The following is a 16,346-nucleotide window of genomic DNA, read 5'->3' on the forward strand; positions in this document are numbered from 1 at the left end:
TTTTCGATGCCAACGACGGAGCGAGGATCTGGGGATAGTATGCTACGTGAGTACGTCGTTTATGCTGAAGCAGAATTTCCCGCTGTCTGCTCCTTTCTTTTCGTGTCAAGAAAACCCAAGCGATGCCTCCATCAGTCTTCCGTTTCCCAAAGGCATATGGCAGGCATATAAAGTAAAAGTGTCACGCATTCAACTCCTGATAATCAATAAGGTCGGCACGGCACGGCTTCATAGTCAGACAAATCGCAAACACAAATTTTGATGAGAAACGGAACGCTTCGTTTTAGACAATGAAAGAAGGTGGTAAAAAGACTTCCTCCTTTTTTGTTTTTTGGTTTAAAGAAAAGGGCGGCGAATGAATTTCGTTTAAAGAAAAGATGGCCGTCCTCAGGAAAAAGGGAGTCGAAAATAGTGTTACTCTAGCAAGAATTTTCTGTCGTTTTTAACTTATTTAAGTGTTGGGAAAAAGAAATGGATACAACTTAATAGCATAAGCCATTCAGCAAAAATATAAGCTGGTTGATTGTCTCTTATTTCCTTAGCGGTCATACTTCACAATTACAGTAAGTGTTATCAGGAGCCCATTACTTATCTTTTTTTTATTGCAAGAGAAAGTGTGTTTAACTTTGCAAAATATTAATTTTGATTAAATTACACACAGATGTTCAGTTTCTACAGTTATATCATGGGGGAATAATTTATAAATGCTGATTGGCTGAGACGGGTCGTATTTTTCATTAATTTGGTAATTGCCTCGGGAAATGTTACTTAGAGTTTATTGGTTCCTAGGTCGCTTATCGACAGCGAAAAAATTATTTTGTTTCCAGTCGTCTTTTTGAAACAGTAGTGTCTCATTTCGAAGCAGTGAAAAATGAATTAATTGAAGAAGTGAAACAAATGAGCAAGACTGAAAACACCATCAAAGGCTCAGAGCGTTTCAAAAACGTTTTCGTGAAGTGGGCGTTTAATTTTAATTAAGCTGCCTACTCTCCTCTTATGAACTTGACACGAAAACAGATCTTCAGTTTCTACGGTAGTTGTTTCGTTTATCAAGTAGGCGTCGCCTCTTAATGACAGATTTATTCGATGACAAGAATCGTGATTGACGTTAATTCAATACATTGAATTAAAAGCGTTAGTTTATTATGATTCAGATCATTTTTTTTTTAGCAGAATCAAAGTGAGAAGGAAGTTATTTTGTTATTATTTTTCTGTCTCTGAATCCGCTTACCTGGTGAATCTGCTAACCTGTAAAGTGAAACTATTGTAACGACCCGCCACAGAAGTAAGTTTATATTGAAGATTTTTAATTTAGCTACGAGATAAAAACTTGATTTTCATTTTTTCTGACTGCGAACTATAAATGCATTTTTTTAAATCGAATAATTATCAAAGTTTGGCTTGATATTATGAGGTTTGCGGTAATCATTTGAGCTAACCAGTTCCGCCAAGGAAACAGTAATTAAAACTTTTAGTAGTTATACTCCATTATCTCACGGTCAGTGCTATTTCAATTACTTTAATCCGCTCGATAAAATAGAAAGTAAATTGATTTGGTCAAAATTGAGGTCCGTACAGGGATTTCCGGGAAATTGCCCCTTTTTATTTTCGATTCTTCTCAAGCTTGTTTTTGGTTAATTCCAAGTCGAATTCCCAATCAGAAAAATGAGTCTTTAGCTCGTTTGACACCTCTTCTGGTTTCATCATCTGCAACGAATTTATAATCAGGCAACTTGTTTTAGAAGCACGTAGCTCTCTGAGGGGGGGTACCTTGGGTACGACCTTTCTCCTCCAAACTCTCTGTTTTATCTTATTGTTATGTAACAGTCCTCAAAGGTAATTTTCTCTGTAGATCCCTTCCTAAGTTTAGTTTTAATTTCAGTAAGTTAACTATAATTTTTATATCGCCATTTTTTTCTTTTTTTATAAGGGGGGGTAAGTTTCTAGAGAACTAAGGTGCTGCGTCGGGGGGAGGGGTGGTATAAAAAGATAATTTAGTCTTATCAACAAAGTTGATAATGTAAATTGGCCATCGTTTAGGGTTTCAAAGCTGACGTTTCAAGCGTTAGCTCTTCCTCAGAGCGATGTCGAAGGTCTAACTTTCGAAACTTCAGCTTTCAGAAACTCTTTCCGATGGCTAATTTACATTGTCAAATCAGTTAATAAAACCAAATTATCTTGTTTTTTGTTTTGCCCGATCTTAGCCGCAAGAGAGGGTAAAATTTAAGGTAGAAACTCATTTTGAAATGCGTGAACACCTCAAAGGTACATACTTAGTATGCGAGATCTGTTTTATGTAGCTTAAAGTGATTTGTTAGGGCAGTGTGATATGGTGACGATGGTCAACTGAGATTGACAGCCTGGCAACTGTCACCTTTTGTAAGCTAATCAGAACAACATCTTTCTAACAGATGAAGGCCCCCCGAACTGAAAAGTTGTATTGAGTAGCAATCCATTCAATTTAGTTAACATTTGTTGAGGAAATGATAATCAGAACATTCTTTAAGTTTCGAATGGAGCTTGCGTCCACTGAATGGTGTCCGAAACGAAGGGTTTACTCTGGCAAGTTTTGATTCACCTAAGAAGTTCTCGAAGAACGCATTGATTTCCTCACACACCGTCAATGGGGTTTTATCTTATGATTATCCTAGTCCTAAACTGTTTGTAAAAATGATTTCAGGCACGCAAAGAACACAAAATAGATTTCCTTTTCATTTCGTTTCGTTTCGTTTCACTAATTATTCGACCTGTGCATATTTGCACGCGCAACATGGAAGCCTGTTCATCATATTGCAGAACATTATTTAAAGCGGCAGGGAAAACTACAGAAAGCCATACAAGAGTTGTAGCATTCGTATGGTTGTAAAAAATTGTTTTGTCCCAAAGGAAGTTTTGTAGCAAGTCCGTGTGTGCGGGAATGAAACAAACATCAAATCGTCCCTTTAATCAATCAATCAGTACACCAATTTGTTATTTCTAGAACTACGTCAAAGATGTGCTTCCTATCACGTTCCTAACATCAGTATTTATATTCTCCCCACTGTCCTTTTTAAATTCCTATGGTTCTGAAAAGAAGAATTTGTTTGACAATCAGGAGCTTTTTAAATTAGAGATAATTCACTTAATTCTTATGACCTTTATGCAGTTCCTTTATTCAAGCCCGGGTGATTCTGTAAGGAGCGAGAGATATAATTAGGAGTAAGACAGTCTTAAGGGTCAGTTAAGTGTTTACGTCAAAATTTCCCTGAACACTGCCAAGGAAAACTGGTGAAAGGAACAGTTGTCAGACAGATATTTGAAAAGATCTATCTGATTAACCTTTGTCTCAAAGAAGATATGACTCCTTCACTGGCTTCAAGACTGATTACATTTTTTGGGTGATTCTTGTGCTCAAAACAAAATAAAATTGGTAGAGAAAAAGTCATTTTATACTTTATCAAGCCAAGAGGCCTTTCACTGTCGGAAGTTATCCCGAATTTAGTACAATGAAGTAAGTTCATCCCACCATTTGTACAAAGGGCTGGTCTTTTTTTATCAGATAAGGACAGGAGCCCATCGCTCCTGGTATGGATCGAAATAGGGCCGCAAAACTTTGTCACTTCACAGGTTTTGACTTCAAAAAGGTTGATAAACTTTAAAAGAAGTTCGCATGGAGTAGAGTTTTCTCAGTAATAAATTGTTGACTTCTTCGTGCTTGATATGTGGTCTAACCTAAATTTGGCTTGAAAATTGCTCAGAGTGGCAAAAATTGCTCGAAATTGCAAATAGTTGCTCCAAACGCCAAAAGCTCCTTAAAAAAAATTGCCGAGCACAATACGGCAGAACGAGCCCTGGCTACTTCACACCCCTCCTCCCACAGTAATGGAATTTGAGATTACATTTTATTTTAACACCCCTTTCCTCACCCCCTTAGTGACTTGAAATATGTGATTTAAAACCGGTCATCGACGAGTTTCTTTGTGCTGTAGTTTTTCATTTAGCAATGTCCCTCAACACGTTTCCTTAACTAATGTCTCTTGCAAACACAGTTTACTTTTGACAAGTGCTGTTGTTCCTACAAAAATTGCTAAACAATTTGGGCCTCACACACTCCAATGCAATGATAGATGACCATTGATGTTTGATGTTTTTACGCGGCAGCCATCAAAACCAGTTGTGCTAACGAAAATTAAAATTAATAAATAAAACAAGTAATTGAAAAACAGAACGAATTTGCGCCCAAATATTAAGTGATATATTCATCTGTTTGAATATGCGGTGATCTTGAATAGCTATTGGTCGTATCAAAGCACTTTTGTCCCGACGTGCTCAAGCGCACACAAATTATCAAACGCGTAAAAAGTCACGTATTGAAATTAACTCAACAGGTGACCTCCTTGCTTCGAGAGGTTACCTTGTTACAAAGAGGCATTGATCTTAAACTTAAAGTGAGGATCTGTAGACTTTCACTCAGAAATCACAGTAAGTCTACTGAAAACCAATAAAGATCGAGGTGGATGGCGCCAGGTGAGACAAATTGATCGCAAAAACGAACTATTTTGGGGACGTGACTCGCATTGTTATTTCACATAACACGTGACTAAGCTGATGAAACACCAGACAAAAGCCTTCGAAGAGTCGACCAATGAGAACACGGGATGTGCGATGTTTACATGTACAATTTTGTTCATATCGTTATACTAATAATAACAGACGCATCATCCGATCAAATTCACGAATAGAGATCGACAAAAATTCAAATCGACAAACTACATATTCCTGTGCGGTGAAAATCTACGGGCATTTTGAATGGTTCTGGGTTTCTATTGAGACGAATCGACTGGTACTCTAGCAATCTCTGCTTTGCTCAGGAAGAAATTTTGACAAGCTTTGTAGGTAAGGTAACTTCGATGTGGTTTGTACGATAGGTTTTTCATTTGCATCCATCACTTTTTATCAATCCAGTGCCTGAAATATGATAATATTTCTGTGAATTTAAGTCGCTTATCAAGCTGGTTTAAGGAAGCATCTTGGATTTTCTGTAGAATTCTTCCTACAAAATAACCGTTGGAAGGCTTTGTTATGGTTTTGCGGTTGAGTGCAGGCACGTACATTTAGCGAACGTTGCTAAAATGCCACGCCTTTAGGAGCTGCGTGACAAGTTCATCGTCACGCCTAAAACGCGTGACAAGTACATTACCTCAACAATGCAAGAGGCTCTAAGAAATTTAGAAATTTAAGAATTTAATGATTACATTTCAAAGCAGAAATTGAATATGCTTTTAGTAGCTTTCACTCTGAACTCAAATAAGCCGTTGTTGAGATAAAAAATAACTTAAACGCATAACAATATATGCATGATAACTTTATCGCCCTGTATCCTAATGGTTCAAATGGATAGAATTTCTGAAATCTCAGAACAAATACTTTCAGCTGAAAAATATATTTTTCCCGCAGCGGAACGAACATATAGGTCACATAAAGACTTATGTGCCTTTTCTGACTAGAATTTTCGCAAATTTTCTCGATGTTTTTATAATTTTTGATTAGAATACTAGAAAATTTGATGGAAAATATAAAAAAGTAAGTTGTAGGTCGTGAATTCGGAGCAAGGTCTAAAGTACACGAAAATTGAGTACACCTATACCCACGTCTTCCTTATAAACAACCTAGGCCCCTCCCCCACCGTACCTTTCCTGATTATTCTCTACGAACCAATCAGAAGGCGAATTGATGTCAGCTGACCTCGCTGTGATTAAAAACAACAAACTTTTCCAAAAGCAGAAGCAGGTTTTCTCTTACGCACCACTTACACTCGTAAACGACCTAACCTTCTAGCTTTGTCTTTCGCGGCCCGCGCTAGCAGAGATTGCCAGCAAGGCTTTTCTGCAAAGAGTTCTATGCTAAACTTTTTCCCTCTCGCTCTGGAACGGTGAAAATGGCCAGTTCCCCTTCCTCCGGCGGTGTAACCACAATTCCAACAGCCTCCACGAAGAAGATGCGTGTTCGAAGCAAGTCGACCTCAGCTGTTGAAGATGCGAAAGAGGCTCCACAGAACAATGGAAGGCGAGTGGTGATTGACGGTGTCAAAGCAGGCCTAAAGAATGGTTTTAACGGGACGCAAAATGGCGAAGAGTCTTCGTTATTCGTGAAAGCCCCCAAAGACAAACACCACGATAGAAAATCCCGGAGCGGTCGCCGAGGTCTACCAAAGAAAGGTAAGCCAGTGTATCATTTTCTATAGAATCAGCTTGGATTAATTTTTAGCGCGAAACAGCACTGCCATTTGTTTTGAAATTTCCGTGCATATGCACTTGTGTTTGTCATGGTTCGCAAATCTCTGAACAACCCATGGTTTCGTATCAAAACACTATTGGCTCATGAATATTGAATACGGTGAGGTTGATCGTGGGTGCCACGCGGCCCTGAGTGGTAATTTTACTTTACCTTGACCTGCGTTCGTTCATTTATCACTGCCAAATGCAGTGTTACTTTTGTTCCCGACGTGCACAACATAAATTTAAAAAAGTCTCAGAGTCATTATGAGAGTTGAGCACCAACGGTGTTGCAAATTTTTGCGGGCGTACAATCATGCTTGTGTACAACTGTACAATATTGTGTTTTGAATTTGAAATGCTTTTGTGCTAATGAGCTGTAATCCTTCAATGTGTTGTGTTGCCAAAAGTTGGTTTGTTTCTCTTTAAACTCTGCTAGCTTAAGATAGTGCTGTACCTAAAGCTAAAATTTTTTGGTGACTTCTGTATATGTTGGATAAATTTTGGCGTATGAGGGAAGTGTGACTACCTTATTCCTGAACGCATGGAATGGCTCTTTACTGAGAAAGGGTGCCTTTGTTTGAAGGATTACTATAAGCTTGCAAATAATTTAAAACCTTTCGTGCAATACAAGTATCGCTAATACTGATCGTCATATCACTATGGAGTATTTCTCGAGGTCAGAGATACGAGATATTGGATAGCTTATTCGATTGGAAATTTGTAAACAAAGCAAGATGGATTGATTTCATAGCTGATATGGTTCCCAGGTTTTCCAGCGTATGTGTACGAAAAGGCAAATCTTTCGTGTGAATTAAGGGTAAAATTCGAACGGCTGTAGATAAGTTTCCTTTTCTATACTGTTTCGTAGCGAAGTCGAAACCTTTTCAAGTTGTTTACAGCTGAATCTACCCTCATCAACTTGTGTATTCAGCTCTATAAAGAGAATCTGCAATTGAAATGTTACACAGTTTGACTGTTGCAATGTAGCCAAATCTCTACCGAAACTTGCTCTGGATGTTGTGTTTTTGGATTATGAAAAGTCTCAAGGGGAAGAAATTTTTAATTGTAATTTGTAAATGGGGGTTTAATAACAATAAATGAAGGAAGACAACCTGATTGGTTTGCACGTTTTATGATACAAACTGAGGTTTCTCACCTCAATTACCTGGAACATTTAACAGTTCACAGTTCACCTAGAATCTTAGTGGTTTAGAGGGAAATTTTTCTATGTATTTTACTTCTTTTAAAAGATTATTTTCATCAGAAGAGGATGTCTAAAAGTTACCTGATGGAAAGGTTTGCAATCACATAATTGCCCTCAAGCCTTATTGGCATGCAAATTCATTTCCTCAACTGCTGTTTGGGTAACAAAACAATTATGCCTGCATAATTTCTCTCTTTGGTTCTGCCACATTTTAAAAGCTGGGCAACCCTTGATATTTTTTTATGTGCGAGTGACCTAAGTTTAAATCCACACCGGATGTCATTACCATTGAAACCTATTACACGTGGAATATTGCATGGTGGAGCATGGACTGAAATTTTGTCTTCAGGTGTGATAAATTCATATCCACAAGCAGACAAAGACAAAAAAAAAGCTGAACCAAACCGTTAGTTAATGGTCTTAAAAAGAAAAGCTATCTTTAAAAATAAAATTTACATTTTGTTCACCTTGGTTACCATGAGGTTCTTTGCTTGTGAAGATGTAAATTGGTATCATCATGGGACAATGACAGCACATGGTGAAGACAACGTTTTCAAAAGAGGAGAAAACTTTTGTCAAAATGCATAATAAATTTACTTTGCCAAAATAAATTAATACATGAACATTTCACTTCAAAAGATTGGAATCATTTGATTTGGTGCATTTTAGGTTATGCTGTGTAACGTGACTTATGACTTATGACTTAAATCTGGAAAATGGGATTGTAGTGATTTAAAAATATCTGGAAAAAAGTTTTTAACGTGATATTTTTCTTGCAAAATAAGTGTGAATGAATTCTGCTGAGTGGTAGAGGGTGAAAGATGAAAGATGAAAGTTTATTTCCATTTTTACCCCAGATTAGTAATAATGTGCAAATCCTATCAGTTGGGAATAGTCATTCATTTGAATTTCTGCAGGTGGAGCAGGGGGAAAGGGTACTTGGGGAGCCATTGGTGAAGTACTGACTGATGAAGATATGAAGATCAGAGACCAACATGATCCAAATTATGAATCAGAGGAAGATGAGGATGTAGGTGTCAGCTCTTTATGTCATAATATGTATTTCGTAGTCAGTATAGTTTTTATTTTTGGAGAATCACAAACATAAGTTTTCTGTTGTCAAAAGTGTTTGTCAATAAAGAACTTTCTTCTTGTATATGTTTTCACAGTGGATATGTCTTGAACATGTTCATTTTTTTGACCACCAGCTGGCATCAGCAGTATTCTTAGCAGCATGCTCATGAACCATTTCAGGAGTATCTTACCTTGATTGAGTTTATATTTGTGTTAGAGTTTATGGCTATGATGAAGTATATATCTTGTAGGAGCCTTTTGATATGAAGGAGTGCAAACCAGAGCTTACTGAGGAAGAGTTTAGCAAAAACATCACACCAATTGTGCAGGTAATTAATGGTTTCATCAACATAGAAGAGCTAGTCCTAAAAAAGCTCTCACTTTCTTTAAGGAGTTATCCATCTAATATCTGTGAAATGTTAGAAAATGTAAGAATACACTCATTGTTATTAATCAGAAAATCATGAAGACTTCTTCTTCATTTAAAGCCATACATTTTGGGATTCACACCACAATTTCAAGGATAGAAGACCTTAGGGTTGCCAAAAGGAATAAATATATTCAAATAATACTTTTAATATCTTACTAATCAACTCATTGCATGTATGTTTGTTTGTCATAATTAAGCATACTACTTGGATTTGAACTTGGGGTGTGACTAGGTTTGGCATTTTTCAGGCCTTCTTAAAGCTTCTCCATAGTCCATGTATACTTCTAGTAGGAGAGAGGCACTGTAAGATGAAAGTGCTGTGCCCAAGGGAACAATACAATGGATCAGTTAGGTTTCAAACTCAGACCACACAACCCAGAGTTCATTGCACTAATTGACAGGTTACTATGTCTCTCATAGAAAGAAAAAATCAAAATGGATGTTAAATATCTGTTGGATAAACTTGTTTGTTTATTTGTTTTTCAGGAATATTTTGAGCATGGAGACACAGAGGATGTCTTGGTGAGTCACTTGGCAATGCCTACATGACAACAATCAAATTCACATGGTTGATAATGTTTTTCAGAAAAATTAATGGGACACGAGTTAAGGTGTTTCAATTTTTGCTGCACTTGGTTTTGCCAAAGTCAAATACAATTTAAGAGTTTTTTGTAAGGATAAACTATTACAGTTTGTCATTAGGGAGACCAAAATATCTTCCATTTTTTAGTATTTATGATAGGAAAATAACTGATTTGGTTTCTAAAGTTTGGTTTAGCAAATTGATGTTTTTGTTTTTTGTCACTGACGAAAGTCGCTTGATGCCCAAGTCTGTTTATCATTTGTAATATTTAGTGTTTACAAATCATAGCACATAATTGTTTTTTTCATGATTAAGAAAAGTAGTGGTGGCACTGAAAGGCAATTTGTTGATTAAAACATGGAAGAACAAATAAGGTTTTATTGTAATGTTAATGATTGTGCCTTGTGTAATTATCACACATGGTTTTCTTTTGGGAGGGTTTTTTGTCTTACGTGAAGCTTTTTTCCTGACTGTGAGAGGTTGATAGTCTTTTTTAGGGAGTGAGTGAAAGATTAATCATGTATTAATATGACTCCTTAAACAGCTCTCCCTGGAGGAACTTAACATATCTTCAAGGAAGTACAAGGTAGACCTAACCATCTCAGACTTTTTTCATAATCTCTGTGTAATGTGTTGTTGTTTTTGTTGTTATTGTTGTTATTATGGTTATAATTAAGATGATTTGTGTCATAACAAATACTAACTGATGGAATGTCGTCCCTTTTTCATTATAACCTCTGTTTATTATATTATTGTTTTGAGGAAATTTGTAATTACTTAATATATTTTATCTCCAAATACCACTGTAAGGTAAAGGTTCCTGCCTCTCTCTTTGTTTTAGTTTATGGCCATTTAGGAAACCAAGATATATTTATTAAATAAGCCTGTTTTCTAAAATACAGGTTCCTGCCTTTGCTGTCAGTCTTGCACTGGAGAAAAAGGTAAATGTTGTTTAAAATGTACTCAAGAGTGGGAGATGCTATCTTACATGATAATTTTTATTTACCGATTATTATTTTTGCTACTTTTATTTTTATTATTTCAGTCATAATAATAATGATTTCTATGAGAAATATTGTATGTAACATTGTCAGTTATTGATAAATATGTGATACAAAAAGAGGTGATCTTCTTGCTCTGAAATCATTATTCCATTTTTATTACTAGAAAAAACAAACCACTCTTTCATAAACAGACAAAAGATATGATTAAATGCCAGAACTGAACAAGGCTTGTCACTATTTTATTTCTATCCAACATTGTGATACTTTTAGTACAATGGTAACAACTTGTATGCAGCTTGATTTCAAATTTCTTTCAAGAGAGGAAAAAAGTGTTTTCGATGACAACATGATTGTGTGTTGAATTGGGTTGTTTCAGCATTAAACTTGCATCTTTTAATAGCATAATTCTGATAACAACTCCAAGAATTTCTGGGATCTTCCTTCTAGCCTTCCCTTATCTCACTGGAGTTAAGGTTGCTTTCTGTGGTAAGCATGTGAATATGTTCAGTTATAAATCACTGACTTTTTAAGGCTCTTTCTGATAACAATATTTATTGAACAGTTTACAGCTATAAACCACAATTAATTGGTCAAAGATTGCTTTTCCAGTTAGCTTCTATACAGAGTATTTTCACTAGATTGAAAAGCTGGTTAACTTGTGTAGTATGATCTTCACAAATTTCTTACTTACAGGCAACTCAGAGAGAAATGGCATCAGTTCTCATCTCAGACTTGTATGGCAAGCATCTCAGCCAAGACGACATAGCACAAGGTAAGTTTGTGGTCAGTACCATTACTTGTGTAAGATGTTCATGGAGGCTGATGAGGAGAAGGTAATATTGGAACAAGGGCAGTGACACACCATTAGAAAAGGAAATGTGGTTTTGCAATAGCCAAATGCATTGTATTTCATGTGGAGATCATAAATGGAAGTGCCTCACCATTATATTTTATTCTGATCTCCTGGTGCTGTTGTTTTGATACCGAGTTTTGGGACATATTGATAATTCTTTATCTTCATGGCAAGTATTGAATATGAAGCATTTAGTCCAGTCCTTATTAAAGTGGCATAAGAAGGTTTTTCGGTAGGGCAAGAAGCCATAAACAAAAAGCAAATACCCAACAGTTTGCTTAAAAAAAGAGTTCCCAAAAATACAGAAGTATAAAGGCTGGCCAACAGCACTTTTTGGGGGAGAGATTTAGCAATAGAAGTTAATCTTGCTAATTAAAGTGGGCTTATTCAAATGCATGTTTCACTTCTTAATTTTTTCTGTGCTCTTTTTGATAATGTTATTGTCCTATGTTTGTGATTCCAGGGTTCCAGCAGCTGTTAGATGACCTTGATGATCTGAGTTTGGACACCCCTGATGCTCCAGAGGTAACTTTAACTTAGGTGTTACTGATAAGTACAGGCTCAGTTAGCCATATGGGCCACTATGATTACAAGTGCAATTCTTTCTCTTTTTTCAACAACCTTGTATGATGCTATTCGTAGATTGTTTGCACTAAACTAGAGTTTTTTGCTTTTCCAAGATGGTGGGAAAGTTCATTGCTCGTGCTATTGCTGATGACTGTTTGCCACCAGCTTTTGTTAGTAATTTGGGAGATGCTCCTCCTAATTCCAATCAAGCGTAAGTACAATTTTGTATTGATAGTTAACTGCCTGTTTCATTTTATAGCTGATAACATGTTCAAGAAAATAACCTGTTTGTTCACTATTTTGACAGCAAAGCCTTGGCTGAAGCAGGTGTGCTGCTGAAAATGAAACATGGGATGGTACGATTGGATAGTGTGTGGGGTGTGGCTGGAGGAAGACGCCCAGTCAAGTATCTTGTGAAAAAGGTTTGTTTAATTAGCAGAGTTCAAGAGACCTTGAGTGAATAATGTTGATGAAAATTATCTTTGCAAAATTTATAAAAAAGAAGCTTTACATTTAGATAGGTCAGGGTTTCACAAATGATTAAATTGCAGGCAAATTCAATGCATTTTATCAACCAAAAGTAACCTTTAGTCGTTGCAAATGGTTTGTGCGGTACATTTGTCTTTGCAGTTCTCCAGTTCATGAACCATTAGCTGAGGTGTGTCGGCATTGTGAGGGAATTAGCTTTGATAGCCTTGGATTGTAATCCATCCTGTAAGAGTCAACTCTCTTATGTGTAGTTTTTGTTTGCAGATGGTTTTGTTGCTGAAAGAGTATTTGTCTTCAGAAGATATTGAAGAAGTAAGTAAAGTTTTTAGTACTAAAACGAATCAATGATTTTCCAAGTGATAAATGGTTGTTATCTTTTTGGATGGTTGTTTTGAGATGAGAACCAAATACATTTAAAAAAGGCAATTTTGACCCAAAAATGATAAGCACTTGCTTAATGTGACACCAGACAACCTCCTTTTTTTTTTTTTTTTTGGTTCATTGACAACAACTGGAAGAGTAATAGTAGAAGAGCAAGTGGTGCAGCCTCTTTTTTTACTTGTCTATTTTGTTTTGGATGCCTTCTCCATTAAGGAAACAAATCTCCCTTGGCGTGAGTAAGAACTGGAAGAGTTAGAGGAAGTATTTTTATGTTTGATTGCCTTTTTTTCCTTTCCCAGGCAAGTCGTTGCGTCCAGGAGTTGGAAGTGCCACATTTCTATCATGAGCTGGTTTATGAGGTATGATGGTCACTGTTGATAACTGAGCTCCGAAACATGCCCTTATTTATCCAACCTTAAACTTTTAATGAATATTCCCAATGCTCTGCTGAAAAAGGCACTTGTCGTACCTGAAGATATTAAACTGAAGATTCATGTCACAAGCATCTCGTTTTCTCAAGGATGTCAATGTCACCTGAGTTTTCCATAGGTTTCAATTATTCACTAACTTTTTTTTTTTCACTGAGCTAAATTTGAAGTCGACAAACATCGGTTGAAGCAGTTTCAATGTAGATTACAATTTTAAAACGTGTTTAACATAACATCTTTAAAACACGCGTAAGTTTTGGTGTGATAAGGCATTAGATTTGGATCATTCCTCATCTGCACCAGATCTGACTTTGTTGTTGTTGTTGTTATCTGTCAACAGGCAATCATTATGACTTTGGAAGATGAGCATGATCGAGTGATGACCCTCATGAAGAATTTATTACAGTTCTTCTCAAACACTAACATTGTCAAACCGGACCAAATTAAGAATGTAAGTTGGTTGTGAGTTCTTTGGGTGAAGAAAGTTGAAAAACTAAAATCCTGTGGTACCCCTAGTCTCTGGAATGTTAAAAGGTTTGTTTCATTGAAGACTGTTTTTTTTCTCTGCTTTATTTAACAGGGTTTTCAACGTGTGTTTGACTCTTTTTCCGATATCCAACTGGATATTCCACATGCCCATACACTTCTGGAAAAGTTCACTGACATGTGTGCCCGCGATGGAATCATTCCAATCTCCTTTACTATGAAAGTCCCTTCCAGGTATGTGTACGTGCAAGGTTTCACCAATACTAATAGTAATGGCTCCGCGTATGCCTACTATTATTTAACCGTAGATTCAGTCTCGAGCCTCAAACAATGAGTGGGAGAAGTCTTCCTCATTTGCCGAATTAGTTTTAAAAGAATTAATTGAGCACATTTTATAACCAGGAAATACTTATTCTCAGTGTACTAGTTGAAACTTCTACATATGCTTAAATACACTCTGTAATAATTGGTAAAGTTTTAGAAAATTATTTTTGCCTTTTGCCGCTGGACCAAGATTGGTGTCACTCAACCATCATCTGGATGCAAACCTCTTTTTTTCCCTTTTTCGCTATAATATTCCGGTAAATTCAAGGCAAGCTCGGCTGAAATTATGACTAATAATCTGGTATCATCAACTGAGTTGATAACGTAAATTGGCCACCGTAAATAGTTTTAGAGCTGAGATCAGAGCGATGGAGGGCTAACGCTCGAAACGTAAGCTTTGAAACTCTTTACGGTGGCCAATTTAAGTTATCAACTTAGTTGATATTACCAAATTACTTTGTTATACTCTCCCACCGACGCAGCACCACAGTTTCTTCAAAAAACGTACCCCTTTGTTGAAATTATGACCAGCTACCTTTCCTCGGTGTAACAGGAGTCGGTGCGCGGTTTTAAAATTGTCCACGGTTCCCCTAATGGTTGTAGTCTTGTTCAATCCTTTTTATCGGTAAGATATACATATTGTGTGGTTTCTTCTTTGTTTCTAAGTAGTGTGTTTTCCTTTGTGTTGCAGAGGACGAAAGCGCTTTGTCAGCGAAGGTGACGGGGGATTGGTGAAATCTTAGCTTTCTCCTAAGAAAGCAATAACGAGCCAGACAATTAATCAGTGAACTCTACTAACAAGGGGAGAACATTCTTGTTTAAAAAAGGGTCTTGTTTGTCACGGTCTCCCTCGAAGCCGTTCTTTTGCATGTAACCTAGCGTTGCCCTGTTCCGTGGCATCCCAAAAGACGGTTACGAAAGAGACCATGTTTGTCAGTACACCGGTATTCTTAGCCACCTACGTTTAGCGTTAACACTAAGCTAAAATTGTTGTAATCGTGTATGAATGATTCTCGACATGATGTCGTTAGCCCCTAGTTCTTGTTAAGTTGCGGATTTTCTCTACATCTCTCTCTCGCTCTCTCTTTCTCTGTATCCTTGGTGGAGTCGATGTCTCCTGTGCGCAGACCATACCTTGAAAATTACTTTTATACTTTATTTTCAATTTGGTTCTTCAACTGTTAAGATTCGCTTTCCAGTGAAAATTTTTTTTATGAGGGTTTTCATTGTTATTCTGAGCTAACGGCAGTAAACCTAACTTGTACATAAGGGTTTTTCGTCGGTCGAGGTAGTTGTGATGTTATAACTTATTGGTGGAATGTATTCTTTTTTGTTACTGTTGATGCGTAATGTAGTCATCACTGCAGAGTGATATTAACGAGAAATGAAGTGAACGACGGACTGCCGTGGCCTTAAGTCACCTTGAATCGATAATAATGTATTTTGAATGGGGAGTAATTGCGATGTCTCAGTCATTTTTTCGTAAGTTCTATTTTTCATCCCGCAGTTTTCAGTTCTTGTGTCGTTTACTCTTTGTCAGCTTTAGCATTTGATGTTTCTGTGTTATTTTTAGTTCAGTTAAGGTTATAACAAACAAACTCCTGATATCCAGGGTTTAGAGAAACTTGCGATATGTTTTTTGTTTCCTTCCTCTCTTTTGGACATTTATGTTAACAGCGGAATCATCCCAGACAATATCACATTTTTTTTCAAACGCTTTGTCTCCCTTCTTACACGTGAAAATTGTACAGACTCTCTCTGGCTTGTCAAACTTTATAAACAAATAAAAAAATTGAAACCCACTCGTGTACTAAAAGACTGTTGACAAAATAGAGATGCCTTATGGCGTGAAAATAACATCAGGATTGGTGAGAGCTGCGCATGCCCTTCGTGATACTGTTCCCACAGGGTGTTTTTCAAGAAAAAGATGTCAATTATTTCTCCAGTATCTCTTGAAGTAAAAGGATTTCACTCAGCGGTTGTCGTTTTTAACGTAGAAATTCAGCGCCGTTCCTTTTACGAAGACTTACCGTTTGTTTTTGCAAGGAGTCCATTTCTCAAAAGTAGTGTGAAGTAGATTGGCTATCTAGACATTTCTCGTGCCCAGCCACTTATAGATCTTCCTCGGGTGGGCAGAGTGGGTCAGCGAGACTCTACGAGAAGCCTGTGAATGCAAAAAAGGATGCTAGTTCATTGGGTCCATCCACTGAAATCCGAAAAGGCGATTTACCGCGATTTACCTCAATTTACCTTGATTGGCCCTGAG

General features: G+C 36.9%; 1 protein-coding gene across 2 annotated transcripts; it reads left to right on the forward strand.

Annotated features, from left to right (window-relative positions):
* Positions 1 to 4,662: 4,662 nt before the first annotated feature.
* LOC131799040 (programmed cell death protein 4-like) lies at positions 4,663 to 15,882 on the forward strand. 2 transcript variants are annotated; one of them, XM_059116706.2, is made up of 16 exons: positions 4,663 to 4,875; positions 5,926 to 6,197; positions 8,379 to 8,491; positions 8,787 to 8,864; positions 9,452 to 9,487; positions 10,093 to 10,134; positions 10,451 to 10,489; positions 11,246 to 11,324; positions 11,869 to 11,930; positions 12,086 to 12,183; positions 12,280 to 12,394; positions 12,726 to 12,773; positions 13,142 to 13,201; positions 13,611 to 13,721; positions 13,851 to 13,990; positions 14,772 to 15,882. In XM_059116706.2, the coding sequence occupies exons 2-16, from the start codon at positions 5,978 to 5,980 to the stop codon at positions 14,821 to 14,823; spliced, it is 1,293 nt and encodes a 430-aa protein (XP_058972689.1). In that variant the 5' UTR covers positions 4,663 to 4,875; positions 5,926 to 5,977; the 3' UTR covers positions 14,824 to 15,882. The 2 variants fall into 2 exon arrangements, with proteins under 2 accessions (XP_058972689.1, XP_058972688.1); XM_059116705.2 differs by lacking the exon at positions 4,663 to 4,875 and having other exon boundaries at positions 5,741 to 6,197.
* Positions 15,883 to 16,346: the final 464 nt, after the last annotated feature.

The sequence above is a fragment of the Pocillopora verrucosa genome, chromosome 1 (assembly GCF_036669915.1).
Source record: "Pocillopora verrucosa isolate sample1 chromosome 1, ASM3666991v2, whole genome shotgun sequence".
In the NCBI taxonomy this organism is placed as follows: Eukaryota; Metazoa; Cnidaria; class Anthozoa; order Scleractinia; family Pocilloporidae; genus Pocillopora; species Pocillopora verrucosa.

Excerpts from the sequence above, each read along its gene's own strand:
- LOC131799040 (XM_059116705.2), top strand. The coding sequence starts at position 5,918 with ATGGCCAGTTCCCCTTCCTCCGGCGGTGTAACCACAATTCCAACAGCC. Across the intron at positions 8,492-8,786 it reads AATCAGAGGAAGATGAGGAT|GAGCCTTTTGATATGAAGGA; the intron begins GTAGGTGTCAGC and ends TATATCTTGTAG. Across the intron at positions 8,865-9,451 it reads ACATCACACCAATTGTGCAG|GAATATTTTGAGCATGGAGA; the intron begins GTAATTAATGGT and ends TTTGTTTTTCAG.